This window comes from Pundamilia nyererei, unplaced genomic scaffold (genome assembly GCF_000239375.1).
Source record: "Pundamilia nyererei isolate P.nyererei 1_Seehausen unplaced genomic scaffold, PunNye1.0 scaffold00001, whole genome shotgun sequence".
Taxonomy (NCBI): domain Eukaryota; kingdom Metazoa; phylum Chordata; class Actinopteri; order Cichliformes; family Cichlidae; genus Pundamilia; species Pundamilia nyererei.
In genome coordinates this window covers 3,907,764-3,934,343 of record NW_005187402.1, presented here as the reverse complement: position 1 = coordinate 3,934,343, position 26,580 = coordinate 3,907,764, and the positions used below count along the sequence as shown (strand labels likewise).

The following is a 26,580-nucleotide window of genomic DNA, read 5'->3' as shown; positions in this document are numbered from 1 at the left end:
AGCATACACGATAAAATGGGTCATGTTTTGTGCAGGTGTGAAGCACGCGCGCTCACACGCACACACAAACAGAAGCATAAACATTGTAAATGCTTCTAGTGGCTTTGTGTTCAGTATAAAAAAAAAAAGTGCCATAAATGTGGAGGGGGGGGGGACTGAAACAAACTTTGGCTATGATGCATACAGCCTCAGACAGGTTTGGACCTCAGCCGGCTGCTTTGATGTTCAGCTACTTCCTGCTGGAACGTTCGCTCAGAAAAATTTCATTTGCTTCCGCTTTTGTTACCTTAATTGCATCTTCCTGTCTACAGTTATGTGTCAGTGCTGCAGCGGTAATCAGCCACCTCTCAATATCTAAATAAATACAAATAATTCAGAGTATATACGTGCCCTGTCGCCTGACTTTGTTAGCTTTCTATTTTTAGGTTCATTTGAGATGATGCCATAAGGAGGGGCGTGCGCGGGGGAGAGGAAAACTGAGAGGGAAAAAAGACAAACTGTATCCACAGTGACATCAATCCAAGCGAGTCTTTGAGCCCTTTAAAGTGAGCAGCGTTGGCTGTTCTCAACCCCATTAGCCATTTTGAAAGATGCAGCAGCGCAATTAGGCAGTTGGCACGAAGGGAGGTGAGGAGGGAGCCGGGGAGTTGTCAGGGGGCTTTACTCTGATAAAACACACAGAAAGAGTAACCCAAGAAGACCAGACTTTAAACAGGGTCATTATACAAAGCTGCTTCTTTTTAGATCCACATTACAGCATGGGTGGGGGGTGGGGGTGTGTGTATTTTTTATCTCAAAAAGAGATCTATCTAAAATTGCCATAGCTTTAACTAGATGGCTGTTTAAAAATGGCCAAAACAACAAAATATAGACCCATGGGAAATTATTTGTCTCAAATGTTGGAAGCTTTAAGACGATAAAATCAAAGTTCTATTTTAATTGGCCAAAAATAGAATCTCCTTAGCAAGCAATGAAAACACAGAACCTGAGCTACACGACCTGCTGTCGTCAAAAATAACAGCACTTAAGTTAGTCTATAAGAAGAGCTAAAGCTAAAGAAAAACTTGAGGTGATGCACAATCATGATCACTGCGTGTGAAAAGAAACACTGAAGCACTGGGTCGAACATCGGCCATGTCAATTATACAGTCGGTCAAAAGGAGCGCAAGTCACTGCATGGCTTTAGTAAGGTATCTTTGTTTGGCTAAGGGTGAGAGGTTGAGATTTTAATTAGGCAAGCAGGTAGGCGAGCCTGCCAAGGAGAACAGAAAAGGTTAGGGAAGGCCAGGTACTGGTGGTAGATGAAGGGAGGTCAGGAAAACTAGACAGGAGAACCGTGTGCAGTCCTGAACACTCATCATTTTCTGACAGGGGTTAGTAGCAGGTAACTCTGTGCCAAGCTACTGGCTACAGGATGAAAAATTACACCATTTAGGAGGTGGAAAAATCCTCTCTTTTCAGACAATGCTAACAACAACTATTACAGACGGACTGTGCTAAAGGATAAGATATATACACGGTGTAAAGGGGCTCCAGTCTCCAAGAACACTAATGCATTTCAGAGCCAAACCATGAACATGATTTTTTTTTATTCAGGTCGAGTTCAAGGACACACATAACTTCCTAAATGCACTGGATGCTGAGCAGCTGGCACCAGATGAACAGTTTTATCATCAGCTCTTTAAAATGAGAAAGATTATTATGCATCTAGGTTGCTTGATTAAGACTTGAGGGTCTTAGCAGGGAAGAGTCTTACCCTCAGATGTATACTGGAAGGGCTTGAATGCATTTTCAGGCTTAAGAAATGAAAACTCTTCTCAAGATTTTTTTTAAAATGACAGCAGGGACGACTGAGGACCATTAAAAAAAAAAAAAACTGAGATAAGAAAATCAACAGGCCGGAAAAAAAGCATCATCCTTGGAAAACCTGTCGCTGTTGAGCCAGTTAAAATGCCTCCAGTCTTACTGTTGTCATCACAATTGCGCACGCAATTTGATCCAATCTCAATACACAAATCAGTTAGCCATGGCTGGCTGACTTGTCAACAAACATGACCCCAAGACGAGGAAAACAATGCTCTCCATGCTTTCAGGCTTTCTTTACTACTAGAAAGAGGCAGCAAACTTGATTTCTTTAAAATATGGTCATGAAGTAACAATTATAGTTACACCTGCTGGCATCTGATCATAACACAGGTTTAACTATCTCTGGATCTGCAGTTACTTACACTTTGCATCAACATGATTTTATTTTCCTGTTTTTTAATTCAACATACCGGTAACAAATGTCATAACTGAGACATTTTTTGTTTTGCAAAAAATGTATCTTCATCTTAAACAGGAAGCTAGCAACACATTTTGAAAATGTGAGATGGCGGAGGATTACCATTGTGCTGCCTCACATCTACACTTTTTAAAAATGCGTAGCCATGCCACGGCACGATGTGGATTGGGACACAGTCTCACTGAAACAATTAATACCCTGCCTGTAAAACATATTGGAATGACAGCATATGTGGCTCCAAAACCTGTATGTAAAGCCGGCTTCAGCATTAATGGTGCCTTCACAGATGTTATGGTCTGCCATGTGCACTATATCCTCAGTCACAATGGAGTAAAAGTACGACAGCGACCTCCTCTCCAAAGGATTCAGTGGAATTTTTCCTCTTTCAGCGACTGAGCGTGCAACAGCCTCAGCCTCTGGGTGATTGCTTTGCACTGAAAGGCGACTGCACAGCTTGCCTGGTGGTAAGCAGCCAGTCTTCAAACAATCACAGTGTGACTTGGCCTGGCTGCAATCACTCTCAGACCAACTGGTGAAGGTTTGTAAATAAATGCAGTCTAATTTAAAAATGCAGACAGTTTGCAAACACATTGTAATCACTCTGAGTCTGTGACACGTATATTTGCAAAGGGGGAATATATTCAACTGGTTGGCAACAGGATTGTATGGTGTTTATATTATATGAAAGCATGGCTACTGTGCCCCCCCCCCGTGTGATTTTAATGTTAACTTGTCATCTTGAGCAACTACGTCACTGTTTGTGGAGGAAAGTCTGTTTCAACTCTGTGTGAATCAGACTGGAATTTAAATTTTAACCTCCTAAGACCCAAACGCTTTCATGGCATACATTTTTAATTTCTCTTTGCTATTTTGGCTGATTGGGACCTGATGAATGCAAAAACAAAAAAATATGTGATTTTTTTTTTACCTGATTTTTGTTTCTGAGAAAAATGAGATCCACACATGAGGACATTCGCTTTAAATTTCGATAGCACAGTAACAGAATAATGTCCTTGTAAAATTTTGTATTTTGGTCTAGACAACCCAAAATGTGATGTCCACATATGTGGACGCCAGGTCCTAGGAGGTTAAATCAGTAACTTGAATTTCTGTGTATGCAGACGGCAACAGATTTGCAGTTTCTGTTGATTTATCACAGTTTGCCATCGTATTATCACAAAACACATTGCACAAGTTGCCAAATTTACCCTAGGCAACTGATAACAGACTGACTCATTTTATTGCTATCTTATGTTTGTCTTGACATTCTGAAGTTACTTTGGTGATGAGAATTGGCTGCAAGTGGAGACCAGAGACAGCCATGTCATCTCTGTTCACTCCAATGGACCAGCAATAGTCCATATACTTTTATAAACACACAGTTACAAACATTAGCTGCACTAAAGGGATGTAGTCGGACAAAACTTTGAGATGGAATTTTAAAATGTAAAAAGGTAAAAAACAAGTCTGCATGTTATCCACTAAACATGTACTGGAACTATCTAAAGGCTACACAAAGCAACTGACAACCTTAAATTCTGAAGCCCCGCTGACACTTGTTCTTACTCAAGGCCTCTAGCGGCGACCTGGTCCCCTTCTTCAAGTCAACCACATCAATGGTTTGAGTGATTTACAAATCATTTTGCTTTTACATCCATTTTCACAGCAGCTCCACTCTTGTGGCTATGCAGCGAGGTTATCCATTTAAAATTATGCTAACTAGCACTTAACAGAGATACAAAGATAAATGAGGCTGCTGGGCTGCCATTGGTTTTGGTCTTAAATCAAGCTATCTATCCAAAGTCATTACAAGTGGTAAATATTAATAATGTGTATCCAACATGAAAGCAATCCATCCAATAGTTGTTTAGAAATTATACTCAAAACTACAAATATGAACCTCACTTTGTGGCCTGCACAGCTCTTTGCCGCTCAGGAATAGAGACAAACACATCGATTTGTATTTCAGTCATTGCAGCTAAAAAGCTCATTTTCAAGCCAAATGAAAAGCAAATTTACTTACAAAAATGATTCCAATATTCTGCATGTTAGTCTATTTCTTCTGTACTCACCACTCTAATTAAGTAGCTGTGTTGTGAATGTCATACTTTCGTTTCATAAGTTACAGATGACATGAGGGGAGAGTGTTGATGCGGCCGTACCAGAGATGTGTTGAAGGAGAAAAGACCTGTCGATACTTCTGCAGTTCCCACTGGCTGCCAATTTAAATCAACATTTATAGATTGCTTGATGCCTCTTTTAGTGTAATTAATTTAATTTAAGACACTGTCAAAACCGTGGGGACATGACGTTACACTAGGTCAGGGAGATTTACTGTAGGTAGATGTAAAGGGAAAAAACTGTACTGCAGTTCATCATCAGAGTAAGGGATTGTCCCAGATGACACGAGCAGCACTAGAGTCTTCACGCTCATCTGCATCACAGCACAGCCTGGCACTCCTGAACTTTAAATCAAGTCAATACCAGGGGACAGCAATTTGCCAGCTGTTATGGTGAATGAACTCACTGTTTCGTGGTTCACAAAGACTTACTTACTTGGACATAGTTCGACCAGAATGATGCCAGGGAAACAGGACGTTGCCGACAGCTGCCCGATAGCTGTACACACCCAAAAGCCCGAGGGCGAGGGCGACCTTCGAGACCCACGAGCACCGTCTTTGAACCAGGAAGTAGATGAGAACCAAACAGAAAGCGGACAGCAGGGAGAGGACCACCTTGTGCTCAGAGCTAGAGAGAAAATGGAAGAGAACAGTCACTGGCTGAGAAACGTGCCAAGCACTCAAATGATGAGGAAGGGATTTGGAATTTTCACAATGAAGTTTATATATTTTTAAGGTAAATGCTCAAAGTATTACAGTTGGCCAAGTAGTGGCTTAAGGCAAACCACATCTATGGTCAGTTTATAGATATCTATATCAAGATCTCTCTCTTTCTACATATACACATACACACATATATATATATATATATACATATATTCAGCTCAGTTCCAGCTCATTATTATTATTTTTGGACTCTGCTAGTAAGTAGTAAGTAAGTAAAGTTTATTCATATAGTACCTTTCTCAGACATGTGTCACAAAGTGCTTTACAAGAAGGTAAGAAGACATAATACAGTCATAAATACATCATAAAACACCCGTCTAATTAAAAGCTTTTTGAAATAAAAAATGTCTTTAGCTGCTCTTTGAAGGTCTCCACTGAGTCCAGACGCTGTAGAAATAGTAGAAGTGCATTCCACAGTCTGGGGGCAACAGCTTGGAAAGATCGGTCCCCTCGAGTTCTAAAACGAGTGTGGGGTACCACTAAAAGGTTTTGATTCAAAGACCTCAGGTTACCAGGTATGTGTACAAATCAAATCAGCAGTATAGGGAGGGGCCTGGCCTGTAATGCTCTAAAGGTTAAAACTAGAGTTTTAAAATGGAACCTAAATCTGATTGGGAGCCAGTGTAGCAACTTCAAAACAGGGGTCATATGAGCTCCCTTGTTCAAGTGGGTCAGTAGCCTCGCTGCAGAGTTTTGAACAACCTGTAGACAAGCTAGCCCTTTCTTGTTTAGACAACTAAACAGGCTGTTACGGTAAGAGAGCTAGAGTGGCTTTGCGTTACACACTTCAGGATAATCCTTAGTATTCTGAACTGTGAATTCCTATCATCTATCAGTTTTACTGTCTAAAAAAGGCTATTTTCTCCTTTCCTTTTAAGGCCACACTCTTGAAAAACCAGATGTCTTCTGACTGGGCTGCCCCTCGCACCTGGCTCCACCCACAGGTGGGTGGGGCTTCTGTCTTCACAGCCAGAGACGTGTGCCTGAGTTGACTCGACAAATCCAAGAAAAGAAAAAAATATTGATAGACCAGCTGATTAAAGCAGTTTGACGCTTTAGCTCCTGGCTCTCAGGGATTACTTGGACATACACTCACCTCATTACTGTGAACTGACCGTCTTTAATATGACGGTTCACCAGTGTAACTGTATATATAATAACACATGAAGAGAAAGCATTACAGGTTCTCATTTGAAGGCTGAAGGTGAGCATTTACTTTGATGAGATGAAATACTGTCAGTCAAATCCTCTAGATTCAGGTTAAATTTAAAAGAGGCACAGCCCCTCAACTGTTCACTGGATTAAAGTCTGGAATTGCACCATACTGAGCACCGATAGGAAATAGGACATATCAAAGTTGAAGCCGTGTATTTAGCCATTAGCTGGATCAGACTGGCAGTGGACGTTGAATACTTTGAGACAAGATGAGGCATAACGCTACCTGGATCTCATTATCCAAGCAACAGGCACTGCAGGTAGGAAGAAAGGGCAACACTGGACAGGGAAAAGGTCAGAATCCACATCTCTGTTCCACATTGTGATGAATGTTAAAGAACAAACTATAATCCCCCTGCCTCGCACTGCTGTCAGAATATTAATGGCTCTGAAAAAGCCACAGTTTTTACAGAGAAATCACAGTTTTCCTTCAGTCTGGGCAATCTGAAGACGATTTTCTCTTCTTGAATCTTTAAAAAAAAATAAAGTGTAAGTGGGTAGTCCTATCAGCTTCTCAGCTAGAAAAACACATTTAAAATGTTTTAGTGTCAGAAGAAAAGACTTGCTCTGTGTGTTAACACCACACAGCTTCCATTAGATGTCTATTTCTAGCATTGAAATCTAAATGTATTGTTCACTGAACCACTTTCATTACATCTACTACAGTAAGTAATATCCTATATCACGGCTTTCCCCAAAGAACATCAATGAATTTGCTACATTGATCTGTTACATTTGTGTGTAGGTGGAGAAACACATTGAGATTGAAAATCTTGTTGCTGCACTGCATTTTAGCCTACTGAGTATACTGTCTTCAGACAGATTGCCTTTCTGCAACGAATGTATCCCCATGTGACGGTTGAACTTCTATCCTTAAACAGTGAAAGACGCCTGTTCTTTTTCAATTCTGTTTGATTTGTCGTAAAACATCAAGTGTAGGTTTTTTTTCCTTCAAATTGTAGTTGTGTTGGAAATAAGTTCCTGCTATGTCCTGTCACCTTCATGCTGCCACATATCCACGTAAAAAGAGAAATATACCATACAGCATGACACAGAACTAATGGTCCTCAGCTTTGCTAGCACCCCACCGTTCATTACAACACCAACAATACAACACTGGTTGTCAGAAAAAACAACATAGTGAAGATTTTGCTGTAGAGCCATATCAGCAATCAGTTTACCACTGTAAATTTAGCTTTGAGTAAAAGAGAGCAAATACACTTTAAGGGATTTATGCATGCATGTAACAGATTTCAGATAAACTTCTGAACTTCGGCGAAATCGCTTTTTGTACCCAGCCCTTTTGTACAGCTTAACACAAACACATCAGAGACAGAACCCTCTATCCTTTTGCTATTCATGGAGTCGTCTGATTTTCCCTTGAGGAGCGACTTAGGAATAAAAATGCTGCCAAGCTAATCTTGAATCAACCAAGAAGCTGTTGCTGTTGCCACTCTCTCTTTGCTTTGCTGCCTAGTTAAAAAATAAATGTGCACAAACCAACAGTGATGGTTAGTTAGGTAGTATTACTAGCTTTCATGCATTAGAATTAGAATCAATGTTTCCGTAACAATGAAAAATATGACTGTGCAAGAAAAGCATCAGTGTAGTAATAGAACTATAATCCTCCACATTTCTCCTCAACTATTTACAGTTTTATTGTCCTTTCTAACATTGGTTGATTTTCACAGCTGTAATTACTAACAATACAATGATCACTATCTGTCCAACCAATAGTTACACAAAGTTAGCGACTACTTAATAAACATAGTTTAGCATTTAGCACATAAAAACACTTGTCTTGCTATCAAGGAGGTAGCTGGCTAATCTACTAGCAACTGACCACTTGCTAAGAGGAAATATGAGTGCCTTTGGGTTTTTATTCAGGTAAAGTGACACACTGGAATTGGGAAACAATCACTGACCACTTAATAAAACACACCTGTTCAACTGCTCAGGAATGGAAATATCTTACCAGCAGCCTGTCACATGGTAGCAACTTGTGGATTTATGCAATTTAGGCATTTAAGTGATAGCCAGAGAAGAATGGTCAGACTGCTCCACGCTGATAGGAAGGCAACAGTAACTCAAAACACCCAGTTGTTACAACCAAGGTATGCAGAAGAGCATCTCTGAACGCAAAAGCAGTAACTGTAATTGCTGTCAGCTAGCAACAGGAAACTCCAAAATTAGACAATTGAAGACTGATGAGTCTAGATTTCTGATGCAGCATTCAGATGGTTGGGTTCAAATTTGGCAGTGAGTGTAAATTCACTACTACATGGCATTAGGTGATGAATCATCAGTGAAACCAGTTAATTTATACTGTTTTCCAAATACTGCCTGCATTTTCTTGATATGAATAAAATACAGTGACTCAAATATTTAAACTACATAAAACTGAAGCATTTATCAAAGTTAATATTAGATCAATAAACCCACCTGTTGAGCCAATGCCCAACGTCAGGGATATGAGCCCACTGCACCCCAGTTTGGTTGAGGGAGCGCAGTAGCCGGCAGCAGAGCAGAGTGAATGGTGGCGTGGCTAACGCTAACCACTTCTCTGAGAAAATCTCTGCTTTGGGGTGAGCGGAGGGATGACGGTCTTTGGAAGGGAGGATATGCTCTTCGTCATCTCCAGAGCCCCTCTTCTCTCTGAAGTACTTGCGGCAGACATCCTGGAACACGGTGAGGCAGAGCGTGTTGAGCAGAAAGTACCAGGTTTGGTGCTCTTCCTCTACGAAACTGCTGGCCGCCAGGCTGAGAGTGTGACCGACGGTGCCGGCCAGCAGCAAAACATCCAGCTCTGACAGCGACCAGTCAACCTCACTGCTCCTCAGAGGAGACTGTGAAAAGAGAATAAAAAAGGATCATTTTAAATACAGAGGAAAGAGCTATTCCATCCACACAGGCCCGACTACATACTCAACCTACTTTCACCTCGCCCACCCCAGAGTGATGGCATCACAATTCTCAGTGGGACAATTAGATGGATGAAACTATTGCTTGGGTGATTCACACTAATGTAGCACAATACTGAAAAACTCAGCTCGTGACACTCATTATATGACTCATGCACTTCACAATACTAGGATTACTGCCTCGTGCTTCTAGCAGTCATGTAGCAGTTCATAACAATGAAAGCTTTGAATTGGCGCTTTCTTTAAAAAACAAAAACAAAAGACTTTACCTCATTCATTTATTCCATAATTTGTAGGAAATTCTGTCAAAATTAGCATACAGATTCTTAAATCGGGGCTGTGAGGTTACAATGACCGTGACCATGACCATCAGATCTTAAAGTCCAATTAGATGTTTGTGCCGAATTTTAACAAATATTCCCAAGGTGTTCCTGAGAATTCATGAGCTAGGCATGAGTTATGCCTAAAAATGTCTGTCGTAATAATTAATCAGTATTACTATACTCCTTTGAGATTACCCATGATGCATTGAGTATTTCCTTTTCAGTCACCTTTCTCACTCAACATGTGTTAATAGACCTCTCTGCATTGAATCATACTTGTTATTAATCTCTGTCTCTCTTCCACAGCATGTCTTTATCCTGTCTTCCTTCTCTCACCCCAACCAATCACAGCAGATGGCCCCGCCCCTCCCTGAGCCTGGTTCTGCCGGAGGTTTCTTCCTGTTAAAAGGGAGTTTTTCCTTCCCACTGTCGCCAAAGTGCTTGCTCATAGGGGGTCATATGATTGTTGGGTTTTTATCTGTATGTATTTTTGTAGCGTCTATCTTACAATTTAAAGCCCTTTGAGGTGACTGTTGTTGTGATTTGGTGCTGTATAAATAAAACTGAATTGAACTGAATACACAAAATGGATTTAATTAATTAATGAACTATGTTTTATGCTGATAATGTAAGGCAGAAAGAGGCACTTAGGTAGATGCATCATGGGAGTGTTCCAAAGTTTTTCCTGATTGGAGAAATGTTTTGGAATATATGGGCCAATGGTTGAAGTGTGGTTTGTCCAGAGGCTCATGCCAGACTGATTCTTGTGATTTGGAAATGATCTCAAACCCTGATGCTAAAACTGTGGACTGAACAGATAATGAACACTGCTGACTGTGAGAAGATGTTGGCTTAATGTTTCTGTGACTTCAAATCCAAAGTGAAAACATAACTTGTGTGTACTGGATGTTCGCCAAATCAATATTACCCAACAACTTATTGCACAAATTGACTTATATACCTCACTTTATGTCAGTGTATTGTTCTGCCTTGTTCTGTGTTGATGTTTTTGTCTAATTCAATAAGATCTGAATAAATAAAAAGGTATCGTGGGGTCATGCTGACCTTGGCCTTTCACACCCAAACTTAGCTCATCTCTGAGTCCAAGGGAACATCCCTAACTAACTTGAAGAAATCTCTGACGGCGTTCAAAGAGCTACACAGTCTTCAAAAACGGGAAAGACACAAAGCATTATGGACAAAATTAATGCCTCCAGCTACAGCTGTCACCAGCGGGAGGTATAAAAACAGTTCAATTTCAAACCCGTTATGCCTGCTCTGTTCATGCAGACCAAAACGAGAACAAGCGTTAACTGATGCATGTGCTATTTGCACTCAAATTTAAAAAGGTACACCGTTCAGACTCCTGTTACGATGAACGGAAATATTACTGCCAAACATCAGATCATCCATCACATGTCACTACTGGATGTACAGCAGCAGGTTCCTGCCTTGGCACTGCTGACAGTGACCATGAGCTGTCATTCATAAATTGCAGTCGGCCCCTCCAGGCTACAGTGGTGGCTTCGCTGTGGGACCGGGCTGTTGCAGAATAATTTCCCCTTACACCAGGTTATTGTTATTGCAACCTTTACACCTATCACTCTTTAAACAAGATGCTGGGTCATTAAATATTTGGTCTAGCAGTTATGTATACACAGAAAGAGAAAAACATTACTTAACTCTGGATATAAAAGTCGTGGGTGAATACATTTTCATATATTAACAGTGCACTAAGAGCAGGTTGCATTTTTATTAAGGTCTTTTCAGGTTTTTACGAATATCTTCTAGATTTAAAAACAAAACAAAACAAAACGGCGTGTTCCTAAACTCTCCCAAAATATAGTTCTCTACGAGTCCCATAGTTTAAGTCAAGTAGAGATTGTTCATCTGTTCTGTGTACGAAACTATAAGCCATCCATGCGTTACTGAGAAAAGGACTGATGGCCTTTATGCCTACAGCTCCTGTTTTTGAGATAAAACATGTCACATCCCAAAGGAAGCTGTAATATAGTTTTCCAGCTTCACTGCTCCTTGCTCTTTCCTTCAGCGGCTGGCAAATTGTGAAATCAGAAAAGCCTGCTGCATACTAATCTGTGTTCATGGCAGGGTTTCAAAGTAGATGGATACATACTTAATGAAAGTATTACTTAAAAAACAGCAAAAACAAGTAGCAACATTTACCCAGGCTAATATAACCAAGTGATGCAGGATAGATAAAACTTCACTAAATCATTGAGTATACAATTTGCATGCATTAGCAATACAGCAGATGACACATTTATGACTCAAGTTAGTCATCGGGTTTAACAGAAAAACTAGAGCAAAACACTCAAGAGATACTTCAGTTTATAGAAAAGTTATTATAAAAAGTATCACTGGCATACGTATTCAACACCTCCTCCACTGTGAGTGGAGGAGGAGGTAGTCACTGTTCATTCAATGACATTCGAATGAACGCTGTCCAGGCAAAATTGCTATTCAGCTATTATTAGAAAGAACTGCTTCTTTTGATGCATTCGGTTATATCCTGATCTTGGATATTTTTGAAAAAAGGGTTGAGACTGGACCTGTTGAAATACTAGTGCCTACTAGACCCTAGGCTGAACTCAACTCTATATTGCAAAATAAAGAGTCTACAATTATACAGAGAAAACCCCAACAATCACATGACCCCCTTTGAGCAAAGACTTGGCAACAGTGAGAAGAAAAAACTCCCTTTTAACAGGAAGAAACCTGCGGCAGAACCAGGTTTATGGGAGGGGCAACTATGTGCCATGACTTCTCTGTCTGCTCTTTTCACCAGCAGGTCAGGGCAGATGATTTCATCCTCCTAAGTCTTTCCTTTCTTCCTCCCCATCAAGGTTGTTTGATGTCACCAATAGTCACCTGACTGTTGGTGTTTTCTGACTATTGGTAATATTGTAGGGTCATTTTCCTACAATATATATTTATAGAATATATTGAAAGAAAATGGAGACTTTTGTGATCCTACTTGGTTCAGATATCACTTGCAGGACAGGACTCATTTGATCTCAATTTTGTTCCCAAGCACGTCACCTGTTAAACACAACAAGGATCAGTACATTGTCTCTTTCTATACAAGCTAAACATTAAGAATTTTCTAGTTTTGGTGGTCCTATATGAATTGTAGCCTCACTTCCCTGTTATTAGCTGACCGGAGTAGCACCTAGTGTGGTGTTCTGCTGTGGCCCACTTACTTAAAGTTTCAATTTGTTGTGCATCAGAGATGCTCTTCTGCACACCTTGGTTATAACACGTCAGTATTTGTTACTGTTGCCTTTCTGACAGCTCAGAGCAGTTAAAGCTATTTTCCTTTGACATCAACAAGGCACTTTCCCCCAAAGCTCTGCTGCTCACCGCTAATTTCTCTTTCTCAGACCACTCTTTATAAACCTTAGAGACGCCTGTGCAGGAAAATCCCATTAGATCAGCAGTTTAGACCTGCCTGTCTGGCACTAACCTTTATTCTAATGCTGTCTGAACTGTAGCTGGTCGTCTTGACATGTGTACAGTTAGATTTCTGTCTTAACAAACAGCTGAACAGGTGAACCTAATGAATTGCTGGGTGAGTGTAAATTATATCCCGACTTAGTTTTCTGTGCTTTTGGTTGGTCTACACATCACTTACTGAGTCAGGAGGAAATTATACTCCCATCATGTTCTTTGCTGAGAGTCGAGGAAATTTAGTTGAGAAACAATCATCATATATCTTGTAAAAAGGAAGTTTTAGTTTATACATTTAAAAGAAACCAGTTAATTAAGAGGGCTTCACAGGGCTGTTTTTATTTACTTATGCTAGGGTTATGGGTGTGGTCTTACATTAAACAAACACATGAGGGTTTTTCATCTTCACATGAACCATGAAGTGAGCTACGATATGGTCGTCTATTGACTTGAGCAGATCATTCTAAATAATGCATAAATATTCTCTGACCATGCTGAGGGCTCCATGTAGAGTAGAACATAAATCAGGACTTGACCCGAAGCCTAATGTGCTGAAGTAGAATATTGCTCTGCCCTGCCAAAGGCCTTTTCATGACAAAGCACAGCTACTGATGTAGCAAATGACCTTTTAGTCTTTCTAGCCTAAAATTATTGGAGGGTCTTTGATGCCACCGTTGCATCTATGCCACTTAACATCACTTTTCCTGTGAAACCAATGTGTCCAGTATGTGTGTTTGATTTATCATATTCTGCCAGCTGAACCTGCCTTTCCATCACGCAGCTGTGAAATGGTAATACTGACTCAGACTGACTTCCGAGCTCTGCCATTTAAAATATGACTTTTTCCACTCAGGCATAATAAGAAATCATATTAAACTCTTGTGCTGGTGACAGACTAGAGTAAGCTCCTTACAAAAGTCATGAGAGACTCAATAGAATCATTTATTAAGGGATTCTTAGCCTTTTTTTGGTTGTTGGAAAAACATAAGCCACTTTTGGCTGTTCTCTTACCCACAAGGGGTCTCCCACAGCAGGTAGCGCCGCATGTCTGAGTTGGCAGATTTTTTTATTTATTTTTTAACGCCGGATGCTTTTCCTGACGCAACCCCAACAGAATCAGTGTCTCCTCCTGGGATCGAACTGGGAGTCATCGCTTGATAGGCGAATGCATGAACATGATACACATTGCAGGTATTTCACACGTCTTTACAGCTCTTGTACAGAACTACTTTTTTAAAATGACCTCACCTTTGGGTCATTAAAACTCACTTAAATGGAATTCTCATCACATTTTTGCTGGAGCAGCAAGTTTTTCTTTTCGTTTCCACCTTGCACTGAAACTAATGAGGACAGAGTGAATATATGTTTTGGACAGTTTCCTCAAAGCAGTTATTTGTCAAGCCTAACCAGACACAGCTCTGCACTTAGATCCGAATGGATTCCTGAAAGTATACAACATTATTGTGCCTTAGGATTATTTGTCACATTTTCCAGCACTACATGCTACATCTGGTAGTAGCTTCAAACACACTTTTGTGTGAAATCTGTCCAAAGGTTTGTAATTTTGAGCAGATTTCCTCTTGTCTGACAAATATTCAGGGACTCCTGGGAATTCATCAATGTAATCCTTTGATACAAATACAGTTTAACAATAAAGCAGCTTTATTATTTAATCTCAATATCAAAATGAGTTTGTCAGTCATGACTTTGAGGACACAGAGTCCACTAACTGCATTTCCTCCCACAGGTTATTAAAAAGATCTTGGCTGTAGAGATGGGCCATGATTGTAAGCGCTTAATCACCACTTTTGGAACGAGAAATAAAACATGGCATGATACACAACGGTACTTTTATATACACTCTAGAGTAGCAGCAGGACTAAATCCATATGTAGCTTTTAAAGGAATCGATAACATTTAAAATCAATTTCAACATCAACAGGAAGCCAAATTATGGAAGCTCAACACAGTTGTTCTATGAATAGTTAAACATTTCAATATATCTGTAGAATGATTTAATACCTGACATTGATTATAATGTGTATGAAAGACTGACTTAGCTTCCAGGTCTTTAACCTGGATTCTATCTAATGGCCAGCAGGCGGCGACTCTTGTGGCTGAAATGATATCAGATTATTATCAAAGTCGTTGGGTGAATGACCCTCCAGCTCCCTTCATGTATGACTTCAGTAAACACTTTTTTTTTAAGTCTTTAGAAATTGAAATGCCAGTTTGACTTCTTACTGAATATAACATGATGCTCATGTTGTGTTCCCTGTGAGAGTCAAACAGTGTGTACTGTGCATGTGTGCTTGCAATTGTGCATAGTGTTTTGGGTTTTTTTGTAATAGCAAAGTGACTTGAGCGAATGCCCTCTGGTTAACGTTGGCGGTCCGTCCAGTTTACATGGTCTTCTGCCGATCCTGCATGAGCATGTACTGCTCTTCGATTTCTCTTTTAGCTCCACCCCCTGCTTCTTATGACTGATTTTGATTTGCAGGCTTCACAATTCCATGATTGTAATGGTGGGCAACTATGGACCTGTTTACAAATTTACATTTAATTTAAAATTTGTGGGTCTGTCAAGCAGAATCCGGTGCTGTGATCCTTCACCAGTTGAAAAAAAACAATCCATTACAAAACAACCTGAAAAGATCTGAAACATTAAAGTCATCTATCAAAGCTAAATGCCAAATTATTTTCAGCTTCAAGTCTCGGGATTTGTTACTTTTTCTGTTTCATATCACTTCAAATCTCACATCTTTGAGTTTTTGTGTTGGAAATTCACCTTTCACTGGCATTTAATAAACTCAACAATAATTCAATTAAGAAGGAAATACCTCCAGGCTAAAATAAGAGAACAAAATCCATTATTGGTTGCAGCTATAATCAGCAGCAAATATTTGTGTTTGTTTTCATCCACTCTGAAACCATCTAAATACTGTACTTTGAGTTTGCTGTACATACAGCAGTGCTTTCGATTTATGAATGACTTTCAGCAGCCAAAGAAACGACACTGCTTTGGTGTTTGTTGTGATCAAGCTTTGCTTTTATAAGTGCATTCTCCACTGGGCACATGCTCACACAGCCTTTCAAGGTACTTGGCAGGAAGGACGTTTCATGAATCCTGCAGAATTTCAGTTCAGTGGCTGAAAACAGCTCTTTGACATTTTTGTTTCTACATGAGTTGAGCTTCAACAGTTTGTCTGTTTGATTTTTCTGACCAAAGTCTGGTAATTTCACAAAAATCTGCTGCTGGTACAAAAGCACATTTGTCATCACAGGTCATCATCATTACCTGCCAACTGAACTATGAGCACAGTTTTTTCCTTCACTATGACATTTGTAAGACTCAAAAGAAAACAGTCTTTTCACGGTCACTGGAGCCAGAGAAGAAACACCTCCAGTACTGTACGAAATCCTCCACATCCTCCAGTGTGTCGAGTCGGGGAGTTCATTTCCTCTCCCAGCCTAATGACCCAAGTGGATTCTTCTGACTTTTTTTGCTACATCAGCACTTTCTCAAGAGTTCCCAGAAGGCAAATGAGATGTAACCTTTACAGATAAATTAATAATGAGCAAAGAGTTGCAGCAGCAAAGGGAAGCTACTGTTAAGGCCCTTTAAACAAGCACTTATGACTCAAAGCTTCCATTTTCCACTGAAGAACCACTTCAACCTTTCTATGATTGATAACTTACTTCAACATATTGCTGGGAATTACTTCAGTTTGTTGAAGGACAATTTAACATTGCAGTGATGGAAAGAGAAAATTACTGAAACAAATTTAAACTACCCAAAACCTTTGATAGCACCGCCAAGAGTGCGTTATCATTAAGGCTTAACAAATACACCACTTATCTTCTAACTGCACCAGCAGTTAGAGTCCAAATGATGGACCGTCTTTAGTTTTCTTCATTTTCAATTCAGATTCACAACAAGTAAAAATCCTGACTGTCTTTAAACTACCTGAGTGATGTTTTTACGTCATTCTCCTAAAGGATCCTGGCAGTGTATATCTTCTAATTTACTATTTTAATTGTTAGTCAGACTCGACACCCCATCTGTCCACTGTGTTAGTGTCTGTTTTATTTACAGAGTTCGCAGTTTTATGGGCACAGTCAGCAACTCTTCTTCCAATAAACTGGACAGTATGTTGAGAAACGGCATCTACTCGCCTAATAGAACCACAGTCTACTGATGCATCCACTCATATAATATTTTATAAGACATTTATATACTAGTGTAACTTTTTTTAACGTAACTTTATTATGCAGAAACAGCTCCACTTTGCCACCCTCGGAGCCAAGTTTTTGGCAATAAAGAGGCATACATTAAAAAGTGATAATATGCAGCAATTGTACATTACATGGATTGACTTCTCCAGTCAGGTCTTATATGTGTACATGAATCAAATAAGTGTTTTTAATTTGTTTTGTCATCTTTTAAATAATTAATGGGGGGCAGTTGGAATATATAACGCACTTCAGGGTTTTGTATGTTTATGATGTCATGTATGGCTGTGCTTTTTAGCCTTGTTAGCAAGCTAACTGCTGTTTTTGGATACATGTTTCTAATGTTGCCTCTGTACATGAGCACGGTGGATTTAAAATCAAAAAATTAAGTTGCGTTTGAAGATCAGATTTTGAGTTTTAATTTACAAGCTTTAACAGAAGTGCAGAATTTACTGTTGAGGAATAACATACGTTTTTATACACAGCACCCCGTTTTCAAAGGCTCATGAGTACTTCGACAATTGATTTTATATGAAAGTTTTATGTCAAGGGGAGGCCTGTTCCCTCGTTATTCCATAAAAAAAACATTCAAAGAAAACTGGAATTGATTCCAAGTGTTGTACAAGTGAACCTGTATTTGGTAGTTGTGTTCAAAAGAGAGGCTGATGCAAGGGAAGGAGGCAAGTATTAGTCTGAAAAACCATTTAAAAACAAACAAAGACATAAAGCCATTTGAAAAATGAAAAAATTGGAAAAATGGTAAATGGCTTGTATTTATATAGCGCTTTACTAGTCCCTAAGGACCCCAAAGCGCTTTACATATCCAGTCATCCACCCATTCACACACACATTCACACACTGGTGATGGCAAGCTACATTGTAGCCACAGCCACCCTGGGGCGCACTGACAGGCCAAATCAACAATCTGGTATATTCCTGAAAAGGCCAGCTCAGCAGCTCAGGAGCACCAAACACCTTCAAAGACCACAGAAGATGAAAATAATTCAAGAACGCTCAAATAGGTAGCCGCATCATTGTCAAGGTCCACAAGAGACGCTTTCGTGAATGGAGACAACAGAGTGCAAACTTCTGATTGCACTTAAGAACTATCAGAAAATACACTTTTATTAAACTTCCTGAATTAAAGTTGAAGAGCTGCACTTTAATTGCACCTTGATTGGTTAACTTAAATCCCACTGCGGTCATGCCACAAAAAATGTGTCACTGCACAAGAACTAATGGACCTACCTATAAACCCCACCACCTGACAATGCAGACAATACTGCTACAACAATGCTTCAGTTTGAATAATTATTTCTGTGTAGCATGGAAATGTTTCACACACGGGGTAAGAAAACACAGGGTAAACACACCAACACCACAAACTTCTGGCATGTCAGAAGTCATGATTATGTGATCACTGCTGTGTCCAAAAATATTGTTTGTGTTGCCTTTCTGCTACTCTCACCGTCACTCCGAGTGCCTGACTCACAACAACAACAACACAATATCATTTGCTTAAACGCACTACTATTTCTCACTTGTTTTCTTGTGTGATACTGCAGAGTAATCAAAGAGTAATTATTGCAGCTCTTCACAATCTCTGAAGCATACAATTGTTGTCTGCAGTTTTAAATTGACTAAGAGGCACTTACTCAGACACTTCTTTTAAGCCACTTTTTGGCAGAATCTTTTTTTACTTGTCAAAGTGAAAATACACTAAAACTTTTTTCTGAGACTGTTGAGAAGCACTCAAATGATTTAAATCTACATCCTTAAAGACTCTGCAAACTAAATCACTAAGTGAATGCACAACAGACAAGAGCATGCCGCTCCAGTAGATTTAGTAGGTTTTCTCTCAAATAAATTCCAAAAGTCACTTAGGTAACGTTTCTCTACCTAGAGGAAGTGAAAAATTCAAATACGACAACACAAATCTGTTTAACAAGCAGCGAGGTTTCTAGAGAGATAGATGGATTCACTAACATTCAGTCTTTTATCCTCAGTGTCCCTTTAAAGCAATCAGAGAGCAGCAGAATGGGTTAGCGCGTTAGCTTGTGCATTCATGCTTTACATGCGGATCCACTGTATGTAAGTATGGCTCTCTGAGGGCCAACATCTGTTACAATATCTACCCGTGTTTCACTGCACTTACTCACCTTCCCATGAATCTTTGCACCCAGGGGGAGTCTTCGTGTTGCTATAGAGACCAGAATACAAAACATTGCTGAGGAGAAGGCAACGGCAGCAAACACGAGACCCCAGGAGAGGCTGCAGAAGTAACAGGAGCTCCCAGCAGATGTGCACACCAAGACGTGCACTGAGGCAAGAAGTAGGCACAAGAGGTAAAAAGGCAGGGAGAGCAGGGCTGAGAGGATGGGGAGGTCCACTGCTGCGGCACTGCTGAGGGCTTCAGGCATAGCCAGCAGTAAGACCAACAGGAGCTTAAAGGCCAGGAGAGACAGAGAGGAGAGAAAAAGTCTTTTACAAATCTGATGCAATCATTGTAATCTCCAGTTTTATAACCTCCCCAATTTATGTGAACAGTGAAGAGCAATTTAATAACAAACATAATGCATGCATGTACACGTTTAACTGATTTTCTAATTGAAAGAGACTTATGATGCTTTTCTCTTATTTTTTTTTTTTATGCAGTCGTGCTAAAAAGGTTTTACAGATCAGGACAGATTAAAAATCATCTGGTCCTCAGTAGGTCTGAAAATTAGGTAAATACAACCTCGGATGAAAAACAGCAAATGATAAATTACACTATTTCATTACATCCATCCATCTGCTTATCTAATTCAGGGTCGCAGGGGGGTAGCCTATCCCAGCTGTCATGGGGTGAGAGGCTCGGTACACCCTGGACAGGGGTCATTATATATTTAAGCAAAAGTGAGCCCAAATTTACAAGCAGTATGTGAAAAACTAAGTGCATCCTTACTGCTTCCTTAAAAGAGTAAATAGCAGCCGTGTACTGATAATCAAACATTTTTTCAGTAAAGGGAGCACCTCTATAAAGTTTGATGGTCTGGAGCTTTTAGATGTGTGTTAACACAATGCCAAACAGCAAAGCCACAGCAGTGGTCTCAGAGACCCAACTGTTGCTCTCCATCCATCTGCAAAGGGTTATAAGGCCATTTCCAAACATCATTCTACAGTGAGAAAGATTATTCCCACGTGGAGATCAGACTGTGCAATGTTCAGAGAAACTGCAAAAAGCCCAAGAGCTCAAACTGTTAAATGTTGAAGTTCATAATAGTACAATAAGAAAAAGATTGAATGAGTAGGTCTTGTTTAGAAAGGTTGCCAGGAGAAAGTCTCTTCTCTCTAAAATAAAGAATTCAGTGTGTGTGAGCTAAAAGCTCAGCTATAAACGCTCATTTCAGACAGTTTCATGGCTATCACTGACATCAGTAGAAGGGGATATCCCTAATATCCCTAAGAAGAAAGCCGGCTTAAAGGGTCAGTGGCCTTAATGGAAGAGGACCTAAAAGAACCAAAACAGACAGTGGATGAACTAATGGGTTGTAGCAAGGCCCAGTACAAGATAAACACAATAGATCCCCCTCTAAAGTAAATCTATCTTAGGACGGCTTCATTGTCACAAATATTTCCACTATCAAAAAGAAAGCATGACACCTGGTGAGGGTTTCGTTTTTACTTTTTGTTGCCGTGCACCTCACTCCCACACTCTAAAGCTGATAAGCAGCACACCAAACTATTACGAGTGCAGATAAAAAAAATATGATGATCCAGTCCTTACCTGAAAGACAAACACCATGCCTGCAATCATGGAGTACATGTCATACTTGCCCAGCTGTTTGCTCAGAGCAGCGCTCATGGCAGCTAGGGCCTCCAGATACTGCCTCAGGACCTTTTTGCCCACGTTGGTCAGCACCTCGGAGGTGTTTCCTTCCAGGTAAAGCTTCATCCAGTTCCCGTGAGCCTTTTCTGCCACACGAAACTGCTCAAATCCCACCTCTGGAGTGGAGAGAAGTGGAAGGGAGCATGTTTTAAAGCACTATTATTTGCAATGCTCCAGCTACTGCAATCTGAATTTCAGGAGGGAGGGAGTGAGTGAGGAGGACATTTATAGCACCTGATTTTTTAACAGTTTATGAGGAATTTCATTAGGTTTACAGTTTGATTCTGACATAATTTCTTGGTTTGCTACCATGTGATTAATCAGGACAAACCTTCTAAAATACAAAAACTAAGTTTTAGCTTTTATATAGAGGAGAAAAACTTTGCTGCCTGGATCTCGGTGACCTAAATGAAATATTCCTAATGTTATAGGATAAACCATTCGCTAACTGTGGGTATTATTTCCTCATAATAATGACCAATTTTTCCCCATATGCTGACATATTAATTAATTACAATGTTAAGCCACAGGTGGCTGATACTGGTACAGCTTGCGGAGTATTTTTACTACGAGCTCATTAAAACCCCAAACTGATCCATGACAAATGTGAAGAAAAGGTTTCATATTGCTGCCTACCCTGTTGTAATTTAGCCAAAAGAAAATGCAGACATATTCCAACTGCTTGTTTTCTTAGCAATGAAACTATTTATGAGTTCATCAATCATTGATGTTGAATTCTGTTTTTCAGAAATAGGAACCTATTAAATTTCATCATTTTCTTTTTCCCGCGTTCTTGTGTCAATAACGTTCGCTAAATTGAAAACAATACGCCTGTGGTAAAACCATTTAGTTTGGAGCAAAGCAATGTACAATTTATCAAGATGCTAACTATGACAAGCTGTGACTCATTCACATGTTTACAGATGAAATTATGCTCCCTTTCATTTTACTTCAGCCTGTTCAAGGACGAAGCAACGTGTAGGCTTGTGTAGAGTTGTGGTATACTTCAGTGAAACACACACACACTACTAAAAACAATCACCTATCTCAGCAGCATAGGCAGAGATGATAAATAGTCACTGTGGCTTTGCCAGACAGAAGGGTTGGTTGAAATATCAGAACTTTAAGCCACAGGCATGAATCATGCAATATCAATGGCCCTGGTCATGTTTCATCTGTCTAAAAGTACAGGGATTGGTTAATGGCTCTGCAAGACGCCTGAGGTTACACGCACACACACACGCACACACACACACACACACACGCACACACACACCCACACACACACACACACACACGCAAACACACACACAAACAAACGAAAACACAATATGAAGATTGAAGCAAAGCAGACAGAGAGAGAGTGAGGCAGAGAGAGTTTCTAAAGTTTGTATCGCCACAGCTGAACTTCATAAAGTTGCAGGTTAAGTCTACTGTAACTCTAATAAATGTGACTGCAAAAACAGAGAACCCCCCCCAAAAATATCATAAAATATTTAACTTAGTGCACCAGACTGAAGCTGAGAGTGGCCGAGCATTATAAATCCTTGCTAAGTTTTTTCTCCAATGAGCTACTTTTTTGTCTTCCTGATGAAACCTCATTGAATACTGAAATCAGAAACGGACAGAAGGCGGATTTCTCCTAAGCAACTCCTCACATGCCCAGTAAAGATTCGACCCTAACAAATGTCCAACAGGCATGCTACTTAAAATAACATCCCCGGCGAATTTCCCAGCAATGACAACTATTACATCCTTTTGCATAACAGCTTCATGATTACCCAAGTGGACGAATACAAAAAAAGGCAACATATCCAAATGTAGGTCTGCTGAGATAATTTCCATTTCATCCCATCTCTATGGAAACCAGGGACCAAAATAAAGTGGAAAAACTGCTGCCAGTGCCGAGTGTTTTTTTTATGTTACAGGAAATAGTAGTCGTTTTGAAAATGCTGCATTTACTTCATGTAGAAGTTTGCTTCGGTTCACCACATCTGTTTTTTTACATGGGCACATTTGTGTACAAAGTGCACAAGGGCTATCATAACATAAATCTTTACACAGGCCTAGAGATTGGTTGGCAACCCCAGGAAACCTCTGATAATTAGTAGAACCCCCCGCAAGTAGGGAGATCCTGTCTGTAGCATATTGCTGTCATCACCCATAGTTTACATGGAGGATGGCAACTTGTCAGCATTTAGTCTCCGGCTTGTAGCTGCGCATTTTAAAGTCTGCTGAATGAAACGGTAAGGCACAACTTTTACGCTGAAGCCAAAAGGTCTCTGTTTCCAGTTTGCATCACACATTTTCACAGTTTCACTATCACTTAGTAAGTAGTTGGCGAGTGTTTGCAGACCCACAGTGAGACTAAAGCAACCTGCTGGCAACAAAAGGCAATTGCAAGAAAGGGGGCCGGGTCGTGGGGGCAGCAGCAGAGAAGCCCAGACATCCCTTTCCCCAACCACCTCCTTCAGCTTGTCCGGGGGAACACCAAGGCGTTCCCAGGCCAGCCGAGAGATATAATCTCTCCACCGTGTCCTGGGTCTGCCCTGGGGCCTCCTCCCGGTGGGACACGCCCGGAACACCTCACCCCGGAGGCGTCCAGGAGGCATCCTTGTCAGATACCCAAAGAAGTTCAGTCATCTGGGAGGGGCTCAGAGTGGAGCCGCTGCTCCTCTACATCGAAAGGATTCAGTTGAGGTGGTTCTCTAAGGGAGAGGCCAGCCACCCTTCGGAGGAAGCTTATATACTTATTTCTACACTGTAGCAACTGCCAGCAACCACTCACCAACTAGTTGTGGAATAACATAGTCTTCTCTTGCGACCAGTGTTTACTAGGGAGTTACTGACATGTCTCTAGGCCTTAGTTCTTCTAGGCCTTAGCAATCAGTTCCACAGTGTCTACCAGCAAACTCCAATGACTGGGGGTTAGCAGATGTCTGCCGACCAGTCTCTAGGCTTGTGTGATTGGGGCCTTAAAGGCCTGGAGCTGAGTCACACTCAGTCCACTGAGATGAGGACACAGCCTCCAGTACATGGGTTGACCAGTAGGGCAACCCAAATATTTTGTGCAAAGCTGTGATCTGATAACGGTCCTTAAATTTAAGAGATCACAAATCTAATAACCTGTTTTTCAGATTTGACATTTCAGAGTTATTTCAATGATGTGATAGAAGAAAAGAAAGATGATAATTAAAATCACTGCAGAACCTCTCTGGTGACACTGGGTGGAAAAAACTATTGCAAGGCCATAAGTGGCCATGAGTTAGTAATGCATAGAAATTGCATAATTAATTCTTAGTCTGTTCACAGAATATAGAATACAAGGGTAAGCACAACAGGGGTTTTTAATCACTGAAAGACAGCAACAATTTAATTTAACTGTATTTTATTTTAATTTTTGAAATTTGAAAGAGTATGCTGGAGAACTTAAGACTTCATCTTATCACAGCCTATAGTGATAACTATAGCCGGTAATTACAGGTTCCAGAGGGTGGTCTTCAAGCAGTTTAGTGGAGAGAAAAGTCATCTAATGCAAAGAAATACAAAGGATCCAAAGTGCATTAGTAATCGCTGTTAAAACAAAAGAAATGTCTTTGGAAAACAAAGCATCAATCATTTAAATTTAGAAATGAAAGCACTTACTATAATCAATTCACATCATCAGGAGTTGCTGCACAGGAGTACCCTATCGACTAGAGCTGTGCAATATGACCAAAATCTCATATCCCAATATAAGACATCTATCGTCCGATAACGATATATAAAATCACAAAAATGTAACATTTTCTGTAAATTCTGTGAATCTCGGGCAGCTCGACTTGCGTGAAGTGTTTCCTGCTGGGTGTCGTGTACCTGGAGTCGAGTGTTTTAACCGATGCATGACATAAGTTATAACGGCTGAAGTTTTCTTTGTGAGTATTTATTACACGGCGTGCTGCAGGGAAAAGCCTGTTTTAATGTTTGAAACTAAGGTTTATTTTTTAGCACATGACGCCTAAAAACAGGCGCTTGTCTGTCCGTAGTGTGGTAATATTAAATATAAGAGAAAGAGAGAACTTTAAGAAATTAATATAACCACTACAGTGACCATCAAAACAATGAAAAAATATTGCCGTAAACTGTTTATTTTGCAACACCACGAAACAAACAATAGCGTAAAATGAAACGATAGACGTTTTTATATCGTCATCCGATATATATCGTTATATCGAACAGCCCTACTATGGACAGCAACTTCCTATGGACATGCTTTTATTCTAAAGTGGAAGAGTAACCTATTTGGTGTTTTCTCGCCAGCTCTAGTGATGTTCTGAACTGCTAGACACCAGAAGCCCGCACCACGAAGCAGGATTTGGGGTCATGCAGGTAACTTCTGGGATAATGCTGCTTTATACACAAAAGCAGGTTATTCTTTACTAGTGTACATCGCTCAGTAATTTATGCTGGAAACCTACTTGTTTTCCTACTCAAGCAGATTACGCTACCTTTGTGTGCAGAGTGCAAGAGTCTAAAGTTTTTTAATAGCATCTGAAGTCTTAGTCTGTCTCTAATGATGATCAGTAGGATATATAGATGCTTACGTGCATTTACAATCCTGTCCTAATTTATTTTTAGCAAAACATTGATTTACAATTTTAAGAACCTATTTGTACATGGTCTAAATTTACACTTACACAGCTGCTGTTGTTCTCAGTCTATATTATGTGCTTTAATATGATAGTTTCTTACTTTATAAAATCAGTTGCTCTGCTATAGATCCTGCTAACCGAAGCCCTTGCATGGGAACGTGCTTTTAGCTAGATTGATAAACCTTGGGTTAACTTTTGGACTACATCATGACCATGAGTTATTAATTTTGTGGCATTAATATTCTTTTACATCTACTGTGTAAAGTAATCTTCATTTAGGATTCAGTTGAGTTGCTATGCAAAATTATATCACAACACATCAATCAGTTGTGCATATATGTTATTGAAAGTGATGGAGTTATTAAATAGTAGTGTTGTCCTTAAACAGTCAGGTCCATACAGTAAGTACCGTATCTGTTGGACCATAAGGCGCATTAAGCGGAACAAAACAGTCAGATAAATCAAACTTTACTCAACTCATTCTTCTTACTTCCTCCACTTCTGTACCTTTGATTCATTAATGTGGAATTCTCTCGCAGCTGCTCTATTCCCATGCTGTTGGAGTATATTAATGAATAACCTTGGAATTGTGGATGGATTTTTGTCCCTAACCATCAGGAACCTTCACGTTAACATTTATCGAGTGGAAAAAAACTTAGCGTTCATCCTCCAGCTTCACTGTGTTTATATTATGCTAGCATAGCTGTGTCGCTAGCGATCACGTAGCACATTATTAAATCCCAGCTAGTGCAACTTCAGTAACCCTACAAACGTCACTGCTGTTTAGTTTT

General features: G+C 40.0%; 1 protein-coding gene across 1 annotated transcript in view; it reads right to left on the bottom strand.

Annotated features, from left to right (window-relative positions):
• The window catches only part of pigg (phosphatidylinositol glycan anchor biosynthesis class G (EMM blood group)), an 81,009-nt gene that overhangs the window by 28,427 nt on the left and 26,002 nt on the right, over positions 1 to 26,580 (bottom strand). The window contains exons 7-10 of the mRNA XM_005719460.1: positions 21,057 to 21,274; positions 19,450 to 19,734; positions 8,788 to 9,191; positions 4,841 to 5,032 (exon numbers count right to left, since the gene is read on the bottom strand). Coding sequence (XP_005719517.1) covers positions 4,841 to 5,032; positions 8,788 to 9,191; positions 19,450 to 19,734; positions 21,057 to 21,274 — 1,099 coding nt within the window. The remainder of the gene's footprint in view (positions 1 to 4,840; positions 5,033 to 8,787; positions 9,192 to 19,449; positions 19,735 to 21,056; positions 21,275 to 26,580) is intronic.